Source organism: Perissodus microlepis, chromosome 3 (assembly GCF_051167445.1).
Source record: "Perissodus microlepis isolate ML-2025 ecotype Zambia chromosome 3, ASM5116744v1, whole genome shotgun sequence".
Classification (NCBI taxonomy): domain Eukaryota; kingdom Metazoa; phylum Chordata; class Actinopteri; order Cichliformes; family Cichlidae; genus Perissodus; species Perissodus microlepis.
The window spans coordinates 40,077,516-40,105,207 of record NC_140463.1 but is presented as its reverse complement, the minus strand read 5'-3'; the positions used below and the strand labels follow the sequence as shown (position 1 = coordinate 40,105,207).

General features: G+C 42.7%; 1 protein-coding gene across 2 annotated transcripts in view; it reads left to right on the top strand.

The window, feature by feature from the left end:
- The window catches only part of slc8a4b (solute carrier family 8 member 4b), a 134,880-nt gene extending 108,628 nt beyond the window's left edge, over nt 1-26,252 (top strand). Inside the window, exons 13-17 of one of the 2 annotated variants that reach the window (XM_084924426.1) lie at nt 1,983-2,107; nt 2,831-2,866; nt 3,538-3,637; nt 5,359-5,631; nt 19,475-26,252. In XM_084924426.1, coding sequence (XP_084780552.1) covers nt 1,983-2,107; nt 2,831-2,866; nt 3,538-3,637; nt 5,359-5,631; nt 19,475-19,854 — 914 coding nt within the window. In that variant the 3' untranslated portion in view covers nt 19,855-26,252. The remainder of the gene's footprint in view (nt 1-1,982; nt 2,108-2,830; nt 2,867-3,537; nt 3,638-5,358; nt 5,632-19,474) is intronic. The other variant, XM_084924425.1, reaches the window with a different exon arrangement.
- The last annotated feature ends 1,440 nt before the right edge of the window (nt 26,253-27,692 follow it).

Sequence of the window (27,692 nt, the reverse complement as noted above, 5' to 3'; positions counted from 1 at the left end):
CAGCATGTGATCTGCTTAATTATGTCACCATAAGGAGGTTTAGTGTATGCAGTATAAACAAAAGCCAGAAAGCTTCCTTTCGTTGTCTGGAATCGCTGTAGTATCGCAGCGTCGTCACAGATGGAACACAATTTGCAGTTTAGTCATGGCAAATGAACCGTTTCGATCAGCTTCTTTCCTCTCGTACTGTCATCTGCTAATTCAAAACCCGCGCAGATCTTTGAAATCCAAGAATCTGTATATGTATGTATATATATACATATATATACATACATATACATATATATATATGTATATGTGTGTATATATATGTATATATGTATATGTATATATATATTCCACATTTAGTGCTAAACATTACCAGCATTGTACCTCTGAATGTGTTAGCAGCTTCAAAGAGCAGCTAATGTGTCCCAATCAGAAAGTGCCAGCCAATTAGCCGCACCAGAAACCTCCTGCTTTATCACTCTTTAAACACACACAGAGGCTCTTCTCAAAGAGTCTATAGTGTAGATGTCACACAGGAAGAGCCCATAGCCTGCGGCATGCCGTGGCATGTTTCATTACACAGAAATGTGATGGCTTTTATAATGCTGTCACAGAGCGAGCAGACTGGCAACCACATAATGCTGTCACATACAGTACACACCTTTTCAATTACAGCGAGCTAGACACTGATAACGGCAAAAATTAATAACTTGCTGTCTGTTTTTGAAACGTGAGCGAACAAGGAGACGTTTGGGAGAGATGCTGCAGCATACACGGAAGCGCGCAATAGAGAGGTGGGAGAAAACGTAAAGTTTTTGCGGCTAAAGCTCGCGTTTCCCATGTTTAAAGATTTAGCATATACATAAATATTCTTTCACAACCCATAGCATACGTTTTCTCAGTAATAGTTCACACTGCTGTGGTCTCTGCTGAGAATAATGAAAAAAAGAGTCTTAAGATGATGTCTGAAATCTGTCAAATTAAAAGATTAAGTAAACGACTATATGGAGAAACCTCAGGGCAAGATTTGATGATTAAACTGAGTTATTTGAGTAACGTGACTGCCCAAAACTAGAGTCATTGTGCTGAGCTGAAATTTAAAAATGGACCTATTATGTTCATTTCCAGCTCCATATTTTTTTTTTCGTGCACTCCACTAGAGTGACATTGGATGATTCACTCTGTCATTCCTCTGTCTTTAAGTCTTCTGATTGGCTATCCCTCCCAAACAGAAGGTATGGACCAATAAAGGTGGAAAGTATTGATAGATGATAGAAGATTTCCATCACTGCATAAATAAAACAGTACAATTATCATGTTACATGTTATGTTCTGTTGTATGATATGTAACTACTATTTGATATTTTCTCTACCATTTTAGACACAATTTTCATCTTAAATCCTTAAAAATATCTCACTGTTAAACAAAAAAACTCAGAATAACACAAGGAAACATTTCAGACCTTATTTTTAATATCGTTTCATTTTCACTGTGAATTGGGTAAAGTTATGTATAGGTACGAATGTCAAACTTTAAATGAGGCAGAGCTTGTTAATGGAGTGTGCAGGGATGCAGCATTTGAAATGCACACATTATTCGGCACATATAAATTGCCTTGGTAAAGGGAGCGTATGTTTCTCAGTGGTTTCTATTGACTTTTTTTTAAGTAGGATCTTAGATAATAATAAATCCTATATGTGAAAATATTAGCAAACTAGCTTTGGCCTTTAAAAATGTCAGTGTGCAAGTAAATGGAGCAGTAATAAAGACATTTCAAAATGAAAACACGTAAGGTCTTAAACAGTATCCTGGCAGGGCACATCCACTGAAACTGAAAGGTTTGCTCTTATTTTGAAAGTACAGTCACTGCTAACCAACGAGCACCAACCCGTTCTTGTCATGTGCTTCTCTGCTGCCAGGCTGGGCAGGTAGCTGTTTCTGTTATTACTGTTACTTTAAAGTCTCATCACTACTCATCTCTATTGTCACCTAGGTGACTCGAATGAAAACAAGCCTTTGGTGGGGGCGGAGGAGGAAGAGGTGGCCAAAATGGGCTGTCCCAGTTTGGGCGAACACACGCAGCTAGAAGTGGTCATAGAAGAGTCCTACGAGTTCAAGGTAAGTGTGTGTCTGTGCGTGCCGATACTGCACTAACAATGCCATTACCTGAGCAGGTGTATGTCAGTGATCAGATCAGATCCATGTAAATCCTGCTGGGTCGCTAAAACTAAATGTCCAGTGTCATTCTTTCATTTTGCAGTGGATGCATGTAGAGCAACGCCTTCTCTGGTAGGATGCTGCTGATTTTTAAAAAGGACCTGCAAAAAATAAGTAAATAATTTATTAACACAATTATTTTAGAAACTCAAAGAAGTTAAGTCGCTTTCTTTTCAAGCTCCTTCCATCATCTGGATGACTGAGAACCTACACAGACGATATGCTTTCATCATTTTTCAGTACAAAACAGGCATTAAACAAGCCTGGCTTTGTTCTTTCATAAATATTTTAACACTAGGAGGCGGGCCTTCCTAGATCTGATCCATTTCTAACTCGACGAACTGACGAACACCATCGTCACGAGTGTGCAGCCGGGGAAACACAACAACAGGGCTCTCTGTGGCTTCACGTGGACCCCTAACTGATGCCTGTCTCTTCATCTTGTGTCATCATATCGTTACTTATTTTTCCTGTTAATTGTCATATTCATTTGTCCTCTCATTCGTCATTTTCATCTCTGTTTGGTCTCGAAATGTCACCACTCGTGTGTCTGCGTACAGATTTCATCATCTCACGTGTCCATTTTTTGTCATTTTGTGTGCGTGTGTGTGTGTCTGTGTGCAGAGAGCAGTAAATATACTTCTTAGGCATGCTGAAAAGGTAATCCATCATTTTCATGCATGCAAAGCTTGTTCTCTAATCATCTACTGTACACTACTGAAATGTACTAATGGTGCCTGGGTTAATCACATCCCAATCTATAAATCATTAAGCGTTGCCACACATCGAGATTAATTAGTAATTTATCTTACCGGGACTGCTAAAATATGGCACATTTACCATTTTATGATGCTTTTAACATAGTAGATAGTAAAAAATTCAGAATTCCCTCCAAGCCCTGTCAGTAAAGTTACAGTAATGACTGCTAGTGCTGTGCTCCTTAGCTGCTGTCAGCTCTTTTACAACATCTTTTATCATCTTTCTTCTCTTGCCTGTTTTAGACTAAAACACTGAAGCAGTATGCCTGAAGGTTTTTTCTTCCTGAATTTTACAGCGAGCATAAGTAAAATGTGGCACGGCTGATTTCACAGCTTCATATTAATTAGCACACCTTATACCTGGAGTACCGGGGCCTGAAAATTTAAATGAATGTATGGTTTGGGTTTTAACCGAAAGGCCTGAAGTCAGCAGTTTCCTCTTTCTGTATAGCTGCGAATGAATTAACAGCTTGAGGGTTGTGTTTTTCCTGTTCTGCCTGATTTGTATGCAATGGCATGGTTGATATTTGTGCGTTTGTATATTTGTGTGTGTGCGTGTGTGTGTGTGTTTAGAGTACAGTAGATAAGCTGATCAAGAAGACAAACTTGGCCTTGGTGGTGGGAAGCAGCAGCTGGAGGGAACAGTTTGTCAATGCTGTTACAGTCAGTGCAGGTAACACACACACTCTCTCTCACACACACACACACACACACACACACACACACACACAAAGGGCTTCATTTTGATTTATGAACAGTGGTTTTGGCTGACATTTTTCTTGACTTTATTTTTAAAGATGGTGGATGAAAGGAAAGAACTTTTCTTAAAACGTGACATCAGCATTTAATTTGGACCCTTATAGTGTATTTTGATAAGGAGAGATCATCAGAAGGAATTGAACGTGATTTATTGATGTACAGAATGCAGTTTGAGATATTTGGCGGTTAGACCCTGATGGCCCGGCGCAGCAGAACGGGATCTCAGTGGTGATAGGGATTAGAGCAGGACTCCCCAGAGTCTAGACACCGGTGGTGGAGATGAAGATGGAGGCTTGAATGGAGCCTGAGTTGCACGAAGGCAACTGCAAGGAAGAATGACAGATGTACAGTACGCAGAGTGAAAGCTGATTGGCCAGAAGAAGGCCAGCAGAAAGCTGATTGGACTAGACATGTGATGTCACAATCAGCTTGACAGCGTGGGAAAGTGGAAGTGATTTAAAGCTTAGATTATCCATCAACACCTGGGAAGCAGACAGATGAGTGACTACAGATCTTCCCTATTGAACTTAGACATAAGCTTCGTTTATTACATTCATAGTCTGTTTCTTTACTGTGACAGACGGAAGTCTTATTCAGTTTTAGTTATGTAAAGTAGTTTGACATTGTAGGAAATGCAGTACATGGAGAAAAGAATATTTCTACCTGCACGTTACACATGCACATGTGGAGTTGCAGTTATGACTGCTTCCACTCTTTGGAGTGTGTCTGTTGGAATTTCTGCCCATTCATCCGAATTGGGGGATACGTGGGCAGAAACTGAAGTTGGATGAGAGGGGACTCTCAGCAGGTTTTATATACTATTCAATAATATCCCTTAGAATTCACTTTGGAATATCTTGGACAGAAGAAATGTATCAAAATTACTTGCTAGTTGCTATGGTGACATTTGATTACAGTACCACACTCAATTTTTTTTTCTTTTGCAAATATTTGTAAAGGCAGACCGCAAGGCTGCATGCTTGACTCTGTAAACTGGTGGCAATGGGATCGAATGAAACAGCTCTCGTATATGGGCATAGTATGAGCTACTAGCAAGCTAGATTAGCATAACATAGCACAATTATTGGTACATTATAGCATTTAATTAATACAGCATTTTGTGTTGCTTAAAACAACCCCTCACTCTTAATTTAAATATATTTCTATAATCTCTAAAGCTTATCAGTTAATATGTCGTGCGTTATTAGCTTCTAATTAAAATGTTAGGTTGGGAAGGTATTTCAGGCAGTTAGCCATCTTGCTTATATTGGGTAGTTTTTGTGAATTACAGCTACATACCAGCTGCTTTTCATCAAGTCATGACTAAAACATTTAAAACAATGTCAAATACAAATTGAGTGAGATTTAAAGTGCTGCTAAATGGGTGCTTTAAGCAACGCTAAGTAGATCAGCTGTTTTTTAGTCTTTATGCTAATCTAAGCTAATCAAGAGACTAGCTTAGATTAGCTAGGAGATAAATTAGGAGATAAATGTGACAAGAAAAGACATCAAACTTCTGTCTCTTACTAGAGTTAAAGCTGAAGTTTATCTGTCTTGTTTCTTCTTTTTGTCTCATTCCTTTTTATTAATCGTCTTGTTACTTTTACTCTGTTTCAATCTCCCACCTACCCAAAGGAGATGATGACGAGGAGGAGAGCGGCGAGGAGCGGCTGCCCTCCTGCTTCGACTACATCATGCACTTCCTCACTGTCTTCTGGAAGGTTCTGTTTGCCTTCGTCCCTCCCACAGAGTACTGGAACGGCTGGGCCTGCTTCATCGTCTCCATATCGCTTATCGGCGTCCTCACCGCAGTCACGGGCGATCTGGCATCTCACTTCGGCTGCACGATAGGACTGAAGGACTCGGTGACGGCTGTGGTGTTTGTAGCGCTGGGAACATCAGTGCCAGGTGAGGATGAGTGGGGAAGAGCCTTATTATTTGACTTTAAATCCCAATCTAAGCACCGAAACATTCACCACCACACGCTCATCAATGGCCAGCTCATCAAAAACATCAGCAAACGTTTCTGGGATCTTTATTTCTTTTATATTGTTTCACCTTTCAAACAACTTGGTTAGATTGGGTTAAAATACAAACTTTCAACAAAGGTTACAGTGTCTTATCCATGCTGATGATTGGTCAGCATGGATAAATGCCACCCGTTTCCTGAGAACATGCTTTTAGCTGGATTGAAAAACCCTGATTTAACCTATTAAGTTCATAACCACCACCTTTGTGTCACCTCTTAGTCTGATTGTGTTAGGGTTAGTTTAGCTAGATAATGAAAAATTAGTTAGGGACATGGTTATATTTAGATGCGGTATTGTGGGTTATTATGAGTAATGCCTATGTATGAGTGCGGCTGTTGAAAACAAGCAGGAAGAAGATTTTCCCCAACTTGCAGCTTGATCTGAATACAGGTATGAGGAGAGGTTTAGCAGGACTCAAACAGAAACAGATGGCTCGGTGTTACGCCACAGTGGTGCAGAGTGATTATTTTCCACGTTTGCCATGTTACAAATTCCTCCCCTCCCATTACACCACACTCGAGCTTTCCGTTTCACCAGACATGAAATGAGCTGCGTCTTCCCTCCAAAGTTCAGATGTAAATAAACAAACACAAGCCTCTCTCCTGCACCTGATTTCAATAGCAGCCGCTTTGACTTCCAGGATCAAAATCAAAAATGTAATTGTAAAACTCCGGCTCCATCACAGCCTTCAACCTCGGATTTTTTTCTTGCCCGGAGTGGGCAGATCGTCCCCAGACTTTCATTCAATTCCCTGCCTCATTCCTAACGACAGCAGGTTTATTGTTTCCCCTTCGTATGATTTATAGAAACGGCTCCTGTGCTGCTCTTCCAGGCGGTAACTTGGATGGCTTGTGATGAGGTCTCTGGAAAGTAGTGTTTGAATCAATTCCTTCTACAACCATGTTATGGTGTGTGAAGGGGAATTTTAGATCCGTAAATCAGAGCGTTTCCTTTTGCAAGGTTCTAATGTTTTCATTTTCCCTCTTGTTGTGAATCTCTGATCACTTTCACTCCCAGCCAAATCTCTATCTGTTCCTTCTTTAGTCTCTCATAGTCCCCCCACTTATCTGTTAGGCTCTCATGCCCCATTCTGGTCAACTTGTTACTCTGACTTGGTGTTACCTTACTCCGCTCTTTCTTTCCTCCTCTTAGTGTTTTTGCTATTGGATCATCCATCATTCTGACCTGTGTATGCTGTAGAAACCAGGCGTGCGTGTGGGTGAAAACGTGTGCTTTTCCTGTTGAGTCGCTGCAAGTTAGCATGCAGCATCTCCAGCGGGCCATTATGACTTTCACAGGGAGTGTTTGCTGCCTTCTGCGTGTGTGTGTGATCTCCTTAAAACTTGTTAGCAACACTCATCTGCTCTCTCGTTTCCCTTTCTCTGACATGCGCCCTTCCCTCCTCCTCTTCTCTCTGTCCTCCTCGAGATTCATAAAAGCATTTCTGTGTTATTTGATTGGAGACACACTCCAGGATTATCGGCCCAATTTACACAGAATTTGCAGATTCAGGCAATTAGAGAGCAAACACTGATGGTTTGAAAGCTGCACGCTGCAAAATGTTTCTGCCTGTTTAAGAGGTTTGTACAGCTCATTTGTAGCCATCTGAGGTATTTAAACGGTAAGTGGTGTTTGATATGTGCGTCCGTGGTGAACAAACGCTGACGCTGGTTTGCAGTCTTCATCTGCTTCATACCTGAAGTTTATCTCTGTGTGAACTGATTTTTGACTTTTTGGATAATATTGAGTTTTTGTTGCTCTTCTTTTGGTCTAAATACATGAATTTCACTGTGGAAAGTCCTTTTGGAATTTTGCGGGAAGTTGCTGCAACAGAGGATTTAAATTGTTTTAGTATAACAATAAAAATCTGCACAGCCTCGTTCATCAAATGAGAACTTTTAGATATTTTTGTGACCGTTTAGCAGGAATAGTGTGGATGAAAGGAGTTTATACGAGCCAAATGAAGATGTTCAGAAGATGACACTCCAGTAGGTCTGTGTACATTCACCACAGCATTAAACAGGCTGTTCTCATCATTGTTAGCCGTGTGGCTGGTTAGGCAGGACCAGATCGCAGGACTCAGAGACGGGGGATTTAAATATAAGGGGCAGCTTTATTTGCTGTGATGAAGAAGTAAGATGTGGTACAAAAATAAAAATAAAAAAAAAACACTAAAAGAAACAAGACTAGAACTAAGACTCTTGCAACCAGGACACAATAAAGGACCATGAACTACACACAAGAAACACACTGCAAACATGGAGACCACGACGACCAGAGTGTGACTGAAGACTTAAATACACATGCAGGATAACGAGGGAAACAGGAGAGAAACACAGCAGGAACAAATCAGACGTAACGAGAGAGGGGAAGGAAAACTAAACAATGCATGCAGGACATGTCAGGGTGGGTGTAGAAAAGAGGACTGTATGCAGGACTCCTTTGGGAGAAGACAGTGGATTTATTTACAGTGCGATAAAGGTGCAACAGTTCAATAATATATATATATATATATATATAGTGATGGCTGCCCAGGTGCGGTCTCCTCCTTTTCCTCCTAGCAGTGCTCGTGGCCGTGAAGTGAAAACACACGTAGTGACTCCTTCCAAACAGTTATCCCAAGTGGCGGTCCAGCTCCCGTGATCTTCCTCTCCATTTCCCTCCTGGTGGCAAACACAAACAGTAACTAAACAATCCTCAGATCAACATAACTGCCACAAAAACCATCCGCGCTGCTCTACCGTGCTTCACACAATGATCCAGCGCAGACCAAAACTCGATCGCCCTGTTAAGAAGGCAGCCTGGAGATGGCGGATAATTGGCTACAGCTGGTCGGCTCCGATCGACAACAGGTGCGGCCAGTCACTGCGCGGGAACACTCTCGGGAATGCTCGTCACCGCTCGGAGGTAAACAATCCCATTCCGAGAGAGAGAGGGAGAGGGGAAGGGAGCGACATGCACACAATAACACATGGGCAGGCAGCCAGGCGAGGGCTGTCAGACCATGACAGTACCCCCCCTTTAACGGGAGCCTCCCGGCGACCGACCAAACTTGTCCGGGTGCTGCCTGCGGAATTCTCTCACCATAGCATCATCGAGAATAGCAGATCGCGGCACCCAGCAACGCTCTTCCGGACCATACCCCTCCCAGTCCACCAAGTATTGGAAGCCCCTACCGCGGCGCCTAGCGTCCATAATCCGCGTTATGGAATATGCAGGTGCGCCATCGATAATCCGGGCAGGTGGTGGGGACCCAGCAGGCGGGCACAACGGGCTGGTCCGGACTGGTTTCACCTGAGAAACATGAAACACATCATGAATCCGCATATTGCGGGGCAAAGACAACCTCAACGTCACCGGATTGAGGACCGCCTGAACAGGGAAAGGTCCGATGAAGCGGGGACCCAGCTTTTTGGACTCAGTCCGAAGGGGAATGTACCTGGTCGAGAGCCAAACCCTCTGGCCAACCCGGTAAGCAGGCGCCTGTGCGCGGCGGCGGTCCGCCAAACGCTTGTTCCGTTCCGCCGTCCTAAGCAAAGCTGCCCTAGTCGCCTTCCAGGCGCGCCGACACCGACGAATATGATGTTGGACAGACGGCACGGCAAGCTCACCCTCCATGATCGACAGGAGCGGAGGTAGATAACCCAGGGAGGCTTCAAAAGGTGACACTCCTGTTGCGGTCGACGTACTGGCGTTGTGGGCATATTCAATCCAGGCCAACTGCTTGCTCCAAGAGGACTGGTGAAATGAGACGACACAGCGTAGCATGGCCTCCAGCTCCTGATTCGCCCTCTCAGCTTGGCCATTTGTCTGCGGGTGAAAGCCAGAAGACAAACTGACCTGGGCCCCCAGTTCAGCACAGAACGCCTTCCACACCCGGGAAGTAAACTGGGGCCCTCAGTCCGACACAATGTCCTGGGGAATGCCATGTAAACGAAAAACATGCTGGACAAGGAGTTCAGCAGTGTCCAAAGCAGACGGGAGTTTAGCCAGGGCCACAAAATGGGCCGCCTTGGAAAAGCGATCAACAATGGTAAGTATGACGGTATTACCAGAAGATGGCGGCAAGCCGGTGACAAAGTCCACTGCTATGTGAGACCATGGACGGCTGGCGACAGCAAGTGGCCGTAACTGACCCGAGGGCAGAGAGCTAGGAACTGTGTTCTGAGCACAGATGGTACACGCAGCGACATACTCCTGGACGTCCTTCGCCAGAGCAGGCCACCAGAACAAGCGTTGCAAGAACGTGATAGTACGGTTCTTACCCGGGTGGCAGGAGAACCTAGCCGTGTGCGCCCAATGAATGACCTTGCCACGGACAGCTGTGGGAACATACTGTCGGCCCGCTGGGCCCAAACCGGGATCAGGTTCCAGTCGCAAAGCCTCCCCGATCAACTTCTCGATCTCCCACGTCACCGCACCCACCACACAGCTGGCCGGGATGATAGTCCTCTCCTCCTCCTCCCCCTCCCCACTGGGAGCAAACTGGCGCGAGAGGGCATCTGGCTTGGTGTTACGCGACCCTGGCCTGTAAGTGACGACAAGATCAAAACGAGCAAAAAACAAGGCCCACCTGGCTTGCCGGGCGTTGAGGCGTTTGGCCATCTGCAGATACGACAGATTCTTATGGTCCGTCCAGACCAGCACCGGATGCACGCTCCCCTCCAGCCAGTGGCGCCATTCTTCCAAGGCCAACTTGATCGCCAGGAGCTCCCGATCCCCGACATCATAATTACGCTCCGCTTGGGAGAGACGATGGGAGAAGAAGGCGCAGGGATGGAGTCTACCGTCCACCCGTTGGGAAAGGACAGCGCCCACACCAGAATTCAAGGCATCCACTTCCACAATGAAGGGTCGAGACAAATCTGCTTGAACGAGAATGGGGGCAGACGAGAACAACAGCTTCAGTCGCACAAAAGCCTGTTGGGCCTGGGGCGACCACACAAACTGCAGTTTAGGAGAAGTGAGAGCAGTCAACGGCAACACCACAGTGCTAAAGTTACGAATGAACTTACGGTAAAAGTTCGCAAAGCCCAAGAACTTTTGGAGCGCCTTCCGAGTCTTAGGCTCCGGCCACTCCACCACCGCCTTGACCTTAGCAGGATCTGCTCTCAACTGCCCCCGATCAATCACAAACCCCAGAAAAGACACAGTTGGGACGTGAAATTCACACTATTCACCTTTGACGAACAGGCGATTCTCCAACAGCCGTTGAAGCACCAGCCTCACATGTTCAACATGCTCCTCACGAGTCTTGGAAAAAATGAGAACATCATCCAAGTACACAAAAGCAAAGTGGTTAATGAAATCCCGAAGCACGTCATTCACCATAGCCTGAAACACTGCTGGAGCATTGGTAAGACCGAAAGGCATGACCAAATATTCGAAATGGCCCAAGTGCGTGTTGAATGCGGTCTTCCACTCGTCCCCTTCTCGAATACGAACCAGATGATAGGCATTGCGAAGGTCCAGCTTAGTAAAAATGGTGGCTCCCTGGAGCAACTCAAATGCAGACGCCAACAGAGGGAGAGGATATTTGTTCTTGATGGTTATCTTGTTGAGACCACGAAAGTCAATGCAGGGGCGAAGGGATTTGTCCTTCTTGTCGACGAAAAAGAATCCTGCCCCTAGTGGAGAAGTGGACGGTCGAATGATGCCAGCGGAGAGAGAGTCGGTAATATAGCGCTCCATGGACTCGCGCTCAGGCTTGGACAGGCTTGGACAGGCTGTACAGGCGGCTGGTGGGCAGTGTAGCTCCTGGAAGCAAATCAATGCCACAATCGTAAGGTCGGTGAGGCGGAAGCGATGAGGCCAAACTCTTGCTGAACACTTTAGCTAGATCATGATATTCAGCCGGAACAACAGAGAGATCAGAAGCACGGACAGAGTCCTTCGTCACAGTCGGCGTCAGATTGGGAACAGCAGACCGTAAGCACTGCTTATGACACCACTCACTCCATCCCCCCACACTACCCTGGGCCCAATCTATCTGAGGGTTATGACGTTGAAGCCACGGGTAACCCAACACTAATGGAGTATCAGGCGCCTTAAACAGAAACAAACTTATCTTTTCAATTCAATTCAATTCAATTCAATTTTATTTATATAGCGCCAAATCACAACAAAAGTCGCCTCAAGGCGCTTCATAGATACAGAGAAAAACCCAACAATCATATGACCCCCTATGAGCAAGCACTTTGGCGACAGTGGGAAGGAAAAACTCCCTTTTAACAGGAAGAAACCTCCGGCAGAACCAGGCTCAGGGAGGGGCGGCCATCTGCTGCGACCGGTTGGGGTGAGAGAAGGAAGACAGGATAAAAGACATGCTGTGGAAGAGAGACAGAGGTTAATAACAGATATGATTCAATGCAGAGAGGTCTATTAATACATAGTGAGTGAGAAAGGTGACTGGAAAGGAAAAACTCAATGCATCTTGGGAATCCCCCGGCAGCCTACGTCTATTGCAGCATAACTAAGGGAGGATTCAGGGTCACCTGGTCCAGCCCTAACTATATGCTTTAGCAAAAAGGAAAGTTTTAAGCCTAATCTTGAAAGTAGAGATAGTTTCTGTCTCCCGAATCCAAACTGGAAGCTGGTTCCACAGAAGAGGGGCCTGAAAACTGAAGGCTCTGCCTCCCATTCTACTTTTAAATACTCTAGGAACAACAAGTAGGCCTGCAGAGCGAGAGCGAAGTGCTCTAATAGGGTGATATGGTACTACAAGGTCATTAAGATAAGATGGGGCCTGATTATTTAAGACCTTGTATGTGAGGAGCAGGATTTTGAATTCAATTCTGGATTTAACAGGAAGCCAATGAAGGGAAGCCAAAACAGGAGAAATATGCTCTCTCCTTCTAGTCCCTGTCAGTACTCTTGCTGCAGCATTTTGGATTAGCTGAAGGCTTTTCAGTGAGTTTTTTGGACATCTTAATAATAATGAATTACAGTAGTCCAGCCTGGAAGTAATAAATGCATGAACTAGTTTTTCAGCGTCACTCTGAGACAGGATATTTCTAATTTTAGAGATGTTGCGCAAATGGAAGAAAGCAGTCTTACATATTTGTTTAATATGTGCGTTGAAGGACATGTCCTGGTCAAAAATGACTCCAAGGTTCCTCACAGCGTTACTGGAGGCCAAGGTAATGCCATCCAGAGTATGAATCTGGTTAGATACCATATTTCTAAGATTTTCAGGGCCGAGTACAATAACCTCAGTTTTATCTGAATTAAGAAGCAGAAAGTTAGCGGCCATCCAGGTCTTTATGTCTTTAAGACATTCCTGCAGTTTAACTAATTGGTGTGTGTTATCTGGCTTCATGGACAGATAGAGCTGGGTGTCATCTGCATAGCAGTGAAAATGTATGCTATGTCTTCTAATGATGCTGCCTAAGGGAAGCATGTATAATGTAAACAGAATTGGTCCTAGCACTGAACCCTGTGGAACTCCATAATTAACCTCAGTGTGTGAAGAGGACTCTCCATTTACATGCACAAATTGGAGTCTATTAGATAGATATGATACAAACCACTGCAGTGCAGTACCTGTAATACCTACAGCATGTTCTAATCGCTCTAATAGGATATTATGGTCGACAGTATCGAACGCTGCACTGAGGTCTAGCAGGACAAGCACAGAGATGAGTCCACTGTCAGAGGCCATAAGAAGATCATTTGTAACCTTCACTAAAGCTGTTTCTGTGCTGTGATGAGCTCTGAAACCTGACTGAAACTCTTCAAATAAACCATTCCTCTGCAGATGATCTGTTAGCTGTTAGCTTCAACATGATTACCAGAAAGAACCAGCGTGATTTCATGCGTGCGATGCGTGACTTTGGCCAGCACTTCCCCATTGAGGGCAGACACATGTAAGGGAAGATGCAGAGAAACAAGCGGGACCCCCAATCTCCTGGCTTTATGGACGAGACGTCCATAAAGCTTTGTTCTGCGCCCGAATCCACTAGTGCGTTACAGGAATGAGTTATGGACTGAAAGATAAGCTTGGCGGGGCAGCTGAGGTGGGGTAACACATCTCTCGTCGCACCCATCAATAGCCCCACCGCTACTGACGGGCCGAATCTTTTAGCCGGGACGGGCAAGAGTCTGCAAAGTGCCCCTTCTTTCCACATGCAAAGCACTCACCCATCTGGCGTCTCTTCCTCCATCCCGGCCTGCTGAATCTAGCTCGCCCCAGCTGCATCGGCTCCTCCCCCGTTTCCTCAAGCTCACGCTCCCCTTGTCCTCCCCCATCGGAAGAAGCGCTCAGCCAACCACCTGGGCTTCCAGTTGCCCGGCGGGCATCCTCAGCCCGCCCTCCGTACTCTCGCATGTGGTCATCAAGGCTGATACACATATTAATCAAAGCATCCAATGATGTAGGTAAGTCTTTAGTGGCCAACTCACGTCTGAGTCCGTCATTCAGGCTATTGAGAAATGCCCCCCGAAGTGCTTTTTCCTCCCATCCAGTTTCCTCAGCCAAGATCCAAAAATCCACAGAGAAATCCGCCACACTCTTTTTGCCCTGTTTCAAAGAAAACAACCGGTGAGCAGCAGCATCCGGATTAGAACCTTTATCAAAAACACTGCGGAATTTGGCCAGAAAGTCAGGATAAGACACATTGGGGTCGGAACGCAGCACTGCCTGAGCCCATTTCAGTGCTCTCCCAGTCATGAGTTGCACCATGAGGGCAATTTTGGCACCGTCGGTAGCATAAGCTTGAGTCTGTTGGCGAAAACTCTGGGTTAAGAAGCCTCTACACCTATCCAAATCCCCCAAAAATTTTTCAGGCACAGGTAAGGTGTGCTCACGCATGGGTGGAGGTGGGGAGGGAGGAAGAGGGCAGGCGGCCGCAACGCTTAAGGAGGGCAACTGAGGTGAAACATTAGCTGCTGCTGGGCCAGGAGATTGCCACATACCTTTGAGTTCCGTTACTACCTGAAGCAGGGCGCCCTGTTCCTTAGAAATATGCTGAAGCATCTTCTCGTGTCGTTCCAATAGGTCCGCCTGAAGAGATAGCTCCCGTTGTACAGGATCGGAGTCCGCCGAGTCCAATGCTGGCTGGATCATTTTGTCAGGGTGGGTGTAGAAAAGAGGACTGTATGCAGGACTCCTTTGGGAGAAGACAGTGGATTTATTTACAGTGCGGTAAAGGTGCAACAGTTCAATAATATATATATATATATATATATAGTGATGGCTGCCCAGGTGCGGTCTCCTCCTTTTCCTCCTAGCAGTGCTCGTGGCCGTGAAGTGAAAACACACGTAGTGACTCCTTCCAAACAGTTATCCCAAGTGGCGGTACAGCTCCCGTGATCTTCCTCTCCGTTTCCCTCCTGGTGGCAAACACACAAACAGTAACTAAACAATCCTCAGATCAACATAACTGCCACAAAAACCATCCGCGCTGCTCTACCGTGCTTCACACAATGATCCAGCGCAGACCGAAACTCGATCGCCCTGTTAAGAAGGCAGCCCGGAGATGGCGGATAATTGGCTACAGCTGGTCGGCTCCGATCGACAACAGGTGTGGCCAGTCACTGCGCGGGAACACTCTCGGGAATGCTCGTCACCGCTCGGAGGTAAACAATCCCATTCCGAGAGAGAGAGAGAGAGGGAGAGGGGAAGGGAGCGACATGCACACAATAACACATGGGCAGGCAGCCAGGCGAGGGCTGTCAGACCATGACAGGACAGACTATCATAACAAGACAGGAAACACTGAGGACAAAACAATAAGGGAAACTAAACCAGAACCACAAAGGATAAACACAAGAATCAGAAACTCATAAACGTAAGAAAACTAAACTAGGAAATATGAGAACTCTAGGAATACCACAATAATGACTTATCAAGATTCAAAAAAGTCCACAAACACAAAACACTGGGTCAGAGACCCACAACCATGACAGTTCTGTTTGCTATTTTTAAACATATGAAATTAAGGCTGTGCGGTATGACCAAAATCTCATATCCCGATATAAGACATTTATTGTCCCGACCAAGATATAAATCACAAAAATTTTACATTTTCTGTAAATTCTGTGAATCTCGGGTAACTCGACTCGTGTGAAGTGTGTTCAGCTGGGCGTCGTGTACCTGGAGTCGAGTGTTTTCACCGATTCATGACACTATACATTTTTAGACATAAGTTGTAACGGGCGCCATTTTCTTTGTGAGCATTTATTACACGGCGTGCTGCGGGGAAAAGCTTGTTTTAACGTTTGAGTCTAAGATAAACTCTCTCCATACTCTTTTACGTGACTCTTGCGTAGGTGGTTGAAGAGGTTTGCTGTGTTCGAGTCTGAGGTGGGGACCAGTTTCCTGCATAATTTGCATAGTACAGTTTTCTGGTCCGTGTCAGACTTTTCATAACAAAACCATGTCCATGCTACAGAAGTAGCCCCTCGTTTAGAAATAAGGTCCTCGGTTTGTTTTGCCTGCTCTTCCTGTTTGTCATCATTTCAGTTTATTTTGAAAAATCTCAACAGGATCTTCAGCTTTATTGTGAAAGGTTTAAGTGGAAAATAAACAAGTGGATGGTGGAGCCACACGCTGGGTTTACCGTCATTGTTGCTAACAACAACGCGGAAAAACAGCCGCTTATCCGTCTGTAGCGTGGTTATTTTAAATATAAGAGAAAGCGAGAGCTTTAAGAAATTAATAAACTACAGTGACCATCAAAATCATGAAAAAATATTGCCGTAAACAGTTTATTTTGCGACACCACGAAACAAACGACAGCGTAAAATGAAACGATAGACGTTTTCATATCGTCATCCGATATATATCTTATATCGAACAGCCCTATATGAAATAGCAAATAAATGTTCATTGAGCACCTATTGGGATTTAAGTTGCTTTTTAGACAAGTGAAGATATTTCTTTAGCAAACTGACTCCTTTTAAGAAACATTGCTAATTCAGAGTCTGTGATGCTGCTGGATTTTGTCCCACTGCATCTCTAACATGTGTCTGATGATCTTATTTGGAGGCAGTAATGTGGAGATATATGGCTGCCCCTATGTGCGCGCACACACACCAGTGTAGTCTCTCTGCTTTTCATCCAGTTTCTCCTCACATATCCTGCACCACGGAGCACACTTAGTGTACACCTACAGCATTTCACAGCATTTATTACATTGATTTTGGTTGTTCTGATGCCAGAACACAACTGTAAATTGCAGCAGGACTAATAAATCTTCTCTGAAACTAATGCAAGTGATGTTTAATTCTGCCCAGTGTGCATAAAAAAACGATATATGGCAAGTGAATCCATTTGTGACAAAACTGTGTATCGCGGAGCAACGCAAACCTCCGGAGGCTTTTTTTAAATGCACATAAATTTTGATAATGTAACTCTAAAGGCTCGCTCTCGCCTCAAACAGTGACCCAATGTGAACACAGAAATGATCATTCCACAGGGATCCCACAGGGATGGAAATTTCTCTCTAAAGATATAACCTGGACACAGGGCAACCACTGAGCAACCAGCATTAAACCACTGATTCAGCTCCATGGAGCATGATTACAAAAATATGTACTAAGAGACTTTAACTGCAGCTGACCTTATGCAGTATACACTCACCGTCCACTTTGTAAGTTGCTTTGATTCAACAGCTCGTGATTGCATGCATCTAATCAGCGAATCACATCACAGCTGCATTTGCGAATGCAGACATAGTTAAGAGGATCTGCCGAAATTCAAACTGACCATCAGAATGGGGAAGAAAGGTGATTTAAGTGTATTTGATAGTTGTTGGTGCCAGATGTACGGTGGCCCTGAGAGGCCAAACGGACTGCAACTTAAGAAAAGACCAGCAATAAGAAAAACGCTGCAAAAACACACAAAACACAATGGAAATCGGAAAAACAAAAACAGAATTAGGAAAAGACAGATTTCCAAAAGCACAAGGGAAGTGTTTCTGGGGAGACAATAACCCGACGGACCAGTTGCAGGAACCCAAAACATGGTAGATGTGTTTTAATCTCATGATTCATATAATACTGATGACGGATTTTTAGGATAACAGTCAGGCTAACACAGTTACCTCTCATCTTTTCTTTCCTCACAAAACCGATAGATCCTCCACTTCTTTTAAGTGTCTCCCAGCGCAATTCTTATTGCATAGTTTGGTTCCTGCAACTGGTCTGTCGGGTTATTGCCTCCCCAGAAACACTTCCCTTATGTTTTTGGAAATCTATTTTTTCCTATTTCTGTTTTTGTTTTTCCTATTTCCGTTGCGTTTTGGGTGCTATTGCAGCGTTTTTCTTATTGCTGGTGTTTTCTTAAGTTGCAGTCCATTTGGCCTCTCAGAGCCACCTTACAGATGGGCTGAATGTGGGTGCTTTAGAAACAGCAGATTTTCAACACAACCACCCCATTAAGGTTTACAGAGAATGATCCAAAAAAGCAAAATACCCAATGACTGTCAGTTCTTTGTCTTGTTGATGCCAGAGGTCAGAGAATGGCTTTCATAGGACTTCATAGGAATTAAACAGTAAGTCAAATAATCACATAATACAATTAAGGTGTGCAGAGGAGCATCTCTGAATGTACAGTGCAGCAAACCTTGAAGCAGATTGGCTACAGCAGCAAAAGACCAGGTGCTGCTCCTGTTAGCTGGAACAAGAAGCTGAGGCTGCAGTTAGCATGATCTCGTGGACAATAGATCACAGGCATTTAAAACGAAACAATATTGTTTGTTTATATCAATGGTTTCGTTGTAGCAAGGTGTGCCTAAAAAAGTGGCAAGAGAGTGCATATATTTGTAAGCTTGGCTCTGTTCTGGGACATCTCTTTACCCTTTCAATTACACATACAGTGTTACACATCCGTGATAATATTTATGCTGTTGCTTATATAATATTTATGCAAAAGGAATGGAGGAACTGACCTTTGTGGTTGCAAAGGGGCTTGCAGACACATAGAAATTGTGGGTAGTGTATAAGATGTCAGCAAGTGTTAGGTGATCTACCAAGAGTGAAGAACTGAGTTTGACTTTAACTGACATGTAGGATATTCCCAGAAATGTCAGGATTTCACTCATCAATGACTTTCAGTGTCTGCAACAAACCTTTTTTATAAAATCGTATGTATGACTCCCCATCATCTTCGTGATAGCTGACTGGATTGCATATTTAAATTATGCAGGTTATAAAATCTTCTGCTGTATTTGGCTGTCACCCAAGCATTTGTTCGTCCTTTGTCTGTCTTTGAGCATTATGTCCTCAGTTATCAGTACAGTTGCTTTTCTTCTTCCTAGGTGTTGTAACTTTTTTTTTCTTAGACTGATAATTAGTGTCTGCCTGTAAAAAAGAACAACCACTTCACAGTTTTGTCATGTCTTTATGCTTCTCTTTCTATTCTTGAATGACATGATGTTCACTTGTATGTTTTTAAGTGGAAAACAGTTGTTACCTTTAGCTTTTTGCAGCAGCCTGTGAGCAAGTCTTTCACAAAAATCCATCTAAAATGTATTCAGTTAAAGTAATTTCCATAGTTTTGGTTGGCACAGTGTCATTGTTTTGTTTTGACGCTAGGTCTATGCTTTGCTTTTATGCCTTGTTCTAATCTTTCACGTTGATTTTTCTATTGTAGTTTGAAGCAGTTGCTCTGAGGTTTTGAAAAGATGAATGTAGTAGAAGAAAGAACCCTAAAAGTGAGGCAGCATGAAAAAGTGTTTTACAATAAAGCCTTTCTTTCTTTCTTTCTTTCTTTCTTCTAGACACATTTGCCAGCAAGGTCGCTGCCATCCAGGACCAGTACGCTGACGCCTCCATCGGCAACGTCACCGGCTCCAATGCGGTTAACGTCTTTCTGGGCATCGGCGTGGCATGGACCATCGCTGCCATCGCCTGGCGCTCCAAGGGCAAACCTTTCAAGGTGGACCCAGGAAGTCTGGCCTTCTCTGTCACCCTCTTCACTATCTTAGCTGTGGTGAGCGTGCTCACGCTTCTGTACCGGAGGCGGGCAACAGTCGCCGGTGGCGAGCTGGGTGGGCCGCGGACTTGCAAAATAATAACGTCGCTGATGTTTGTCTCATTGTGGCTGATCTACATCCTGCTGGCTTCCCTGGAGGCCTATTGCCATATACCAGGGTTTTAAATGGAGAGGAAAGCAGAGGGAGAGAGAGGCCCACTGCCAATATGAAAAGAGAGAGAGAGAGAGCAATGCAGCAGTCTTGAGAGAGGGAGAAGAGATGGATCGATATGGGCCGACTTTTCAGGAAATCTTTAAATCCGTCCAAAGACTATTTCAGTTTTTCATCAGATATGTTTTTTCCCTACATTCCTCTCTGTCCTGAAAAACAGAGAGTGAGTCCTCATAAACAGTAAAACTTGCCAAATGTCCAAATTAATAATTATTTATTCCTCATTAGCAGCATTTTTAGACAGGAAGCCCCTCCCTCTGGTCTAGTTATGAGGAAACTTCTCGAATACATAAAATTAAAATGCAACATCGTGGAAAAAAGGTATAAAACTGACTTTTGAGGGTGCTTCTAAAATCAGCAGTTGACAACAAAGTGTACAGGCTCATGTTGTCCTAATATACTGCCAAGACAGCTGGAACGAAAAGACGATCAGCTGGCTTCTGAAGAGAAAATAGGTTAAGAGTGAGGATTAAAGTGAGATTTAAAAATGGAAAAGATGAGAAAAGAAGAAACAGAAATAGAGGAAGAAGAAAGTGTGTATAGCATAAACAAGAATATGTGGTAAAAATCTTTTACTGCCCTGTATTAGTCACTCGTTCGCTCCCTCCACCTTTACCGTATCAGTGGACGCTCCTGTCTGAACATTTGAGCTCTAAAACTGACAGTGACTTCACACTTTTAATCCCTCTTCCACCAAATGCACACAGACACACACACACTCACATATACACACTCTTGGGGCCCTTGGGTGATTCTGCAGTTGCAGGGACCAAGTTGCGGGCGAGATGAAAACTGACCACCTTTCATTTTTATTTTTTTTGTCTTTTTATTCTTTTCTTCCTCGGTACACTGTGCAAAATAGTCCCTCCACACACAAACACACACATACACACCATACACTTTCCTCAGACCCTTGCTCTTGCCTTACTTTTATCTTCCCCGTAGGAATAAAGTCTTAAAGTTGATGAAATGTTGTAGTCAGCACCGACCGACCTGCCCTCTTTTTAATTGAGCCAGTTTCTGTTTCATTTTGGCATCTGTTTAATGCCAAATCCCCACACTTTTTACTAAACTTTTGAGTGGCGTCACGTGTTGATGTTGTTACCGTGCAATTGTAAAAAATAACAACAATGAAAAACCGTATAAATGCAGCGTGATCTGATAATGGACAAGACAAATTCAAGTGAAGAAATCTCTAAAGTGGGGAGGAAGAACCAACAAGAACAGTCCACCAAGAAAAAGCTGAAGCATTGTGCACGACACATCGTGAGGTGCATTGTTTACACTTTAAACTACGGATAATGTGAACAACTTTGAGCCAAGCAGGGACTTCTGTGATGCCGTCGATGAACAACACAAGAATCGGAGCGAAGGATCGACTGCGAGACTACGACGACGACGGTGTTGACGACAAATCAGATCCATCACTACAGCCAGTGTTTCTAATTGTACATGATAACAGAAATTATCGTTGATGTGTGTGTGAGAAGTCATTGATATCCCCTCTATCTTAAGCCCCACTCTGTAAGTAAAACTCTGGAGGCATTCAAGAAAGACTCACGTGGACTTTTTTCTCTGAAACAAAGAGAAACGAGAGGACATTATAAAGGAAACCCAATGCAACAAGAAGAGTGTGAACATAAAACCAGAGGAGAGTGAGACACTTTGAGGGAAATGTACGGCAGCTCTGAAATATCACATGACTGTTCTGCTCCAGTCGGGACATTTCTTTGTAATCTAAACAAAAAATTAAAAAAATATATATATACATATAAATCACAAGTGTGTGTTATCCAAAGATGAGATAGAAGAAAATAGTCACAGATCACGTTTTCAGTGTGCAGTCTACAAGCTGCTGGTTGTAGTTTGTAAAAAAAACAAAACAAACACAATAACTGGCAAGAATTTCATAAAAATGTTCACACTACAGATATATGTGGTAAATGATCTGGTATATTTTATGGGTAAAACTGTGCTATTTATTATGTTTTCGTGAAATGTTTTTTCTGTGAAACTCAGGCGTGGTGTGCGTGGAAGTGAAAGTAAGATGTTCAGAATAGCTAAAAGCGAGAATATTAGGCCATGTATCGTGTGAACTGTTTTGTCATCCGTGTCTGTCGTTTAAAGTGTCAAAGCCCAGATCTGCATTATGTGGTGTTAATAGCCCGGTCCTGCCCGGAGGCTGGACCGAAACTGGACAGAAGGGATGGCATATGGCTTGTCAGTGTAGATTATTATTAAACGCTAATTTCCCTTTGTTGAAAACAGTATAGAAAGAGATGCAGGAAGTGGGCGATTTTTCTCTCAACTACCCACCATGCTGACGGTGATCTTCAAGAAAAATCATCCTGAGATAAACAATAATTTAGCTTTTTGGTTTTTTGACTGACACAAGAATAGGACCGAAAACAACAATTTACCTGCCTGCCATCCTTATTGTTAAATATGGACAACCCACTCACTGCTGTCAGCCCGTATAAATGCAGACATGACAAAGCCGCCTTAATTTGTGACCAATCCACGCCTCTGATACAGCCCTGCCAAGTTCGGTGGATGTAGAAATGGAAGATAAGTGGGTGATTGGTGCAAACAGGCATTGCTCTATGGGGGTAAACATTCCTGTATCCATTGCACCTTCACTCTTTCTATGGTACATCTTTTTGCTGCAGGAAATAAAGGAAAGCTGTTTTCCCCAGCCCACTTTCAATGATAGAGTTTGGACATCTGCCATATTCCTTTTAGCTGCAAAGATTTAACATTGCTCTACAGAAGTTAAACATGATGACATGTCCTGTCCCAACACCTGTAGAAAAGGGCGTTGGTCAAGATGTTTTCAGCCTTTCAGATGCTGAGGTCATGTTAAGTCAACCTAAGGCAACTCTACTGTCCATGTGAAAGGTGGGGTTGGTCTGAAAGCCTAATTTTGAAAACTGCCACATTGGGAAGATGTGAACTGGAAGTATTCAGTGGGTTGTTAATAGTTTGTCAGCGTTAATCTTGTTAAAATGACGTTAACGCCATAACCGCATTAGCAAATCTCCGTTAGCGAGTTAGCGCGAATCGCCCCATGCGTGGGGCTGCACATTGACAATGCGTTAGCTCAGTTAGCTCGTTAGCACGTTAGCGCCGTCCAGCCCCACGCACGGGGCGATCCGCGATAACTCGCTAACGGAGATTTGCCGCGTTAATGCAGTTATGGCGTTAACGTCATTTTAACAAGATTAACGCTGACAGCACTAAATATAATATATAATGATAAGTCACAGTGAAACTAAGATATGTGCGATTGTACGTTGACATTTGCCTGATAGGTTGAGATAGCATCCACGCCCCTAACTTTAAGCCTTACCAGTAAAAAAAACGACAACTCTAAATCTCTTGAATTAGTGATATTTGTACGAGGCTATAATTGTGAATTTCATGGCTGATGCTGGTCATTTTAACATTTAACATTCACACCCTTTAATGATCTGTAATTATTTGGTCTCAGCACATAATATGTTGAAACCTAGGCCTGAACCCTCCACGACCGAGGTCAGTGTTTCAATGTTTGGCATGACTTGCACATTGCCGTGGCCCCTGCCAGCCTCTTACTAGGGCCAAACTCTTTCTTTTTTTCTCAATGACTTAAGCTTCAGTAACAGTTGCCAGTTTCCGAATGAGTGGGCAGGATAATAGTGCTGCTGACGCCACAGGAACACAGGAATACTGGGACGGATTTAGAAATGTAGGCTTTTTAAAGGTTGATAAGCCTTGCTGGAGGACAACTGAAAGTGTTTGCGTGTGTGTGTGAGTTTGTGCGTGTGCCTGCTCTCTAAGTGAATGAAGAAATGCGACCATATTTTTAGTCTTTTGCCTGTTGCTTAGCGACCATCTATCTGCTAGCCGTTGTCTTCTTGACTGTTGCTGGTGTGTGCGAGACACTTCGTGTGTGTGTGTGTGTGTGAGAGAGAGAGAGGGAGGTTTTCTTATATTTCTCACTTGCCCTTGTTCTAATGAATGTGACAGACTATGGATGACTGTCACATTTAAAAAAAGGAAATAAGTTGTTTAGCTTTCAGTTCTCATGCAGCTTGATTCTTCCAGAAGATTCTCTAATTTGGTGTTTTGACAATGGTGATAATATGTCAGTCCAAAATCTCAAGTCTGTTCCATTAATTTGAGATTATTTGACTGCTCAGACCATTCCAGTCATCTCTCACAACTGATCAGTGGGAACGTTGCTGAGACCACACCCACCAGGATTTCATTCTAGCTCAAAAGTGGCCACATTTGCTTTGCAGAGACCATTCCACTCACAAATGGACCTAAACAATGTCAACACAATGCCCCTGTCACACGTATGTTACTCAACTTGTGTTTTTTGCTTCCCATCGTTTGCATGTGTATCCATTGTCTGTGCCTTTTTGTGTGCTGGTGCACCTGTGTGGGTTGTAATCTCCTTACAAGGGCTCGCCCCACGTGTCCCTAGCTGACTCCCATATGCTAGATTAATGAATTTGAGTGCCAACCTGACCCACAGTAAAAATGCCTGGAAATTTGATTTTCTCCCTTGTGTACATGCCTGCATGTGCGTCTGAAACGGAGATAGAGAGGCAGGTAAATTGTGGCCATTACTCTACCCCCATCAGGTGTCTTTGTGTCTGTACCTGTCAAATAAGATTATATATATAATCGATCTGGCTGTCTATCGAGACTGGAAAGCTGGCACCTTTCTTTAAAAACGAATATGCGTGTTTACGTGAGTGGAGTTTGGGAATGCCTGTCGTACACTGAGGTCACAGACTCCACATCTCTTGACTGACTGATGACTACAGGCACACACGCTCCTGCACACAATATTACATCATCAATTCATATGCAAAAATTCAGAAGATAAAAATGGAACCATGTGGAAAAAATCTAACACTTAAAAGTATTTACATTGTGACAACAGCTGTTAAAAATATTTAACTCATTCAATCAAGTGTAATTATATGATTTGCAGCGTGTGTGTGTGTGTGTGTGTGTGTGTGTGTGTGTTCTAGTCCAGCTATCATAGTGAGGACCAGATGGTATTGTAGACCACTACAGTGAGGACATTTTGGAAAGTGAGACCCTTTTGGTCTGTCCTCACTTTTTCAACCGGTTGTGAAAAAGGGTCTGTGACTGTGTTTGTTTTGTGGGGTTTAACAGATGTACTGCATCTATCTGAATAGATAATATCTGAATTTTGAAATGGAAAGATTATTTAAGAGTATTTGTTTTCAGGTAAACCTGGAAACCAGCAGCAGTGTTTTGCTATTGTCATTCATTCATTTTTCCAAGATCTATTATTCCATAGTTTGTATTATTTTTCAAACTATTATTTGATCACATAAATGTCCAGCAGCTGATCCATGTGGAAACTAGAAGACATGATTGAATAGATTATTTAAAAATAAATTTAAAAAAAAAACCATGAATAAATACAGACAAAACACCTAACCTTGAAAAAAAATGAATGTTATTCATTACTCTAATGAGCTGAGTATTAATAGTGTAAATCATTACTACAGAGCTATTTGTCAATGATAATTTTGAATATTTTGTCTGTATTCATTTATATAGAGTAAAAATTTATTTCAAGAACTTGGAGTGTCTCAGCGCATGAAGACATCAGTCTGTTTCACACAGTGACGAGTCTGTTGTATACTTTACCAAATGTTTGCTTATATATGTAAAGAATCTGTTGTGAGTAACACCTGAACAAATTAACAAAGAACACATTTTTAGCATTTTTGTGCTTTGCCACATTTCTGGTTTGAAACCATATGTAGTGTATCCATGTGTGAAAGACAAAAGAGTATTTTTCCCTTTTTTCAGTTCTCACCCCCTCCATTGTTAGCCACTACGTTGCTCTCTACCTTATATTTTTTTTAATGTATACTTACGCCGCCCTATTTATGAGCTCACAAAGTGCTTTTTAATATAAACATCTGGTATTTTTTCATTCATTTTATTATTATCTTATTGTGCTTTTCATCGCATTGTTTTGTGTTGTTTTGGTGATTTTTGTAATTGATACAAAAAAAATCCCTCACAAAGTAGAACAAGAACATAAGAGTGTACTCTTATTGTTTTCATTGTGTGTGTGTGAGTGTGTGTGTGTGTGTGTGTGTGTGCATATATGTGTGAGCTGTTCATATCATACTGTGCAAGAGTGTGTTATTGCATGAATTAAAGTCATTCAGAATACAGCGTTCGATGTTGGAAATGTCGTAGTAAAGAGTATTTTTAAATGCTGACAATGACATAATATGAAACATGATATATAGACCAAACTTTTCTTTTCTTTTTTTTCAAAAATTAAATAAAACGTGACTGGAAAATGCTCAGAAATGTGTGTTTCTTTTCTAATAATGGAGAGAAAGTCTTTTTTCAGCATTAAGATGCTTATTTTAGTAAATAAATCAATCATATTTGAGATAAGTGTTTACCCTGAGTTCATACCTGTAATTGCAATCATCTATAAAAATGTTCATCTACAGTTTCTGCAGCAGACATCCAAAGAAAGCAATATTTTACTTAATTTAGAAAATTAAAAGCCATTTTCAGCCTGAGAGTTTTACACTTAAAACCAGCTGACAGTTTTTATTACATGGTTTGTAACAGTCTTTTCATTAACATTAATATTGGCCTGTAGCTCAAGGATCTAATGATGTGCTACTCTGAGAGTGGGTTACCTGCAAACCTGTGAACATGAATGTGTCATCAGCAAACAAAGTCATCAAAATGATTGGCCATGTTATCACTAAAACAACATTTGTCTATTTGAATATATTTATGTACGGGATGGTTAAAGCTCAGGGGGTAGAGTAGGTGGTCTACTGATCGGAAAGTTTGTGGTTCAATCCCCCAAGTTGCTCTCCGATGTATCCATCAGGGTGAATGTAGGTGTTAGATAGAAAGCTTAAAGTGTTTGTGTGTATGGTTGTGAATTGGTGAATGAGGTATGCTGGGGAGAGTAGAAAAGTGAAATATAAGAACTGGTTCAAGCATTTGTAATATATTGAGATATGAATGAATTAGTTCCTAGAAGATGTGGAGGATAAAAGTATTCAACAGAGATCAGTATATTACAGTCTGATCGTCATGATCTAACTTATAAAAAGGGAAACAGAACTGAATTCAGTTATGTGCATGACTTTGTAAAGTATTGTTTTTTTGTTTTGTTTTTAATTATAATTGGAGTATTTTAGGGGATTTTTAGATGATGTGGAGGTTGAACACAGTGTTGCAGAAATATTAAGCCTCTTTGTGATTTCTTAAGCTTTTTGCTTATTTGTCAGACTTACAAGTTTCAGATAATCAAATAAATTTTAATATTAAACAAAGATAAAGCGTGTAAACGCTAGATGCAGTTTTTCAATGATGATTTCATTTATTAAGTAAAAAGCCTAAAAAGGTTATCCAACCCTACCTGGCCCTGTAAAAGCACTAATTGCCCTCTTAATCTAATAAAACTTTGGGCCACCCTTGGCAGCAAGAACTGTAATCAAGCATTTGTGATAACTCTAAATGAGTCTTTTAAATCCTTGCAGATTAATTTTTACCCACTCTTCTTTGCAGAATTATTTTTAATTCAACCACACTGGAGAGTTTTCATCATTCAGGCCCTTAAACAGCAAAGCATCCCCAGACCATCACACCACCCCCAACATGTTTGACTGCTTTCATGATGTTCTTTTTATGAAATGCTCTGTTAGTTTTGACTCGTCAGTCCACAGAACATTTTTCCAATAATATTGGGTTTTGGGGGTTTTTGGTTTTC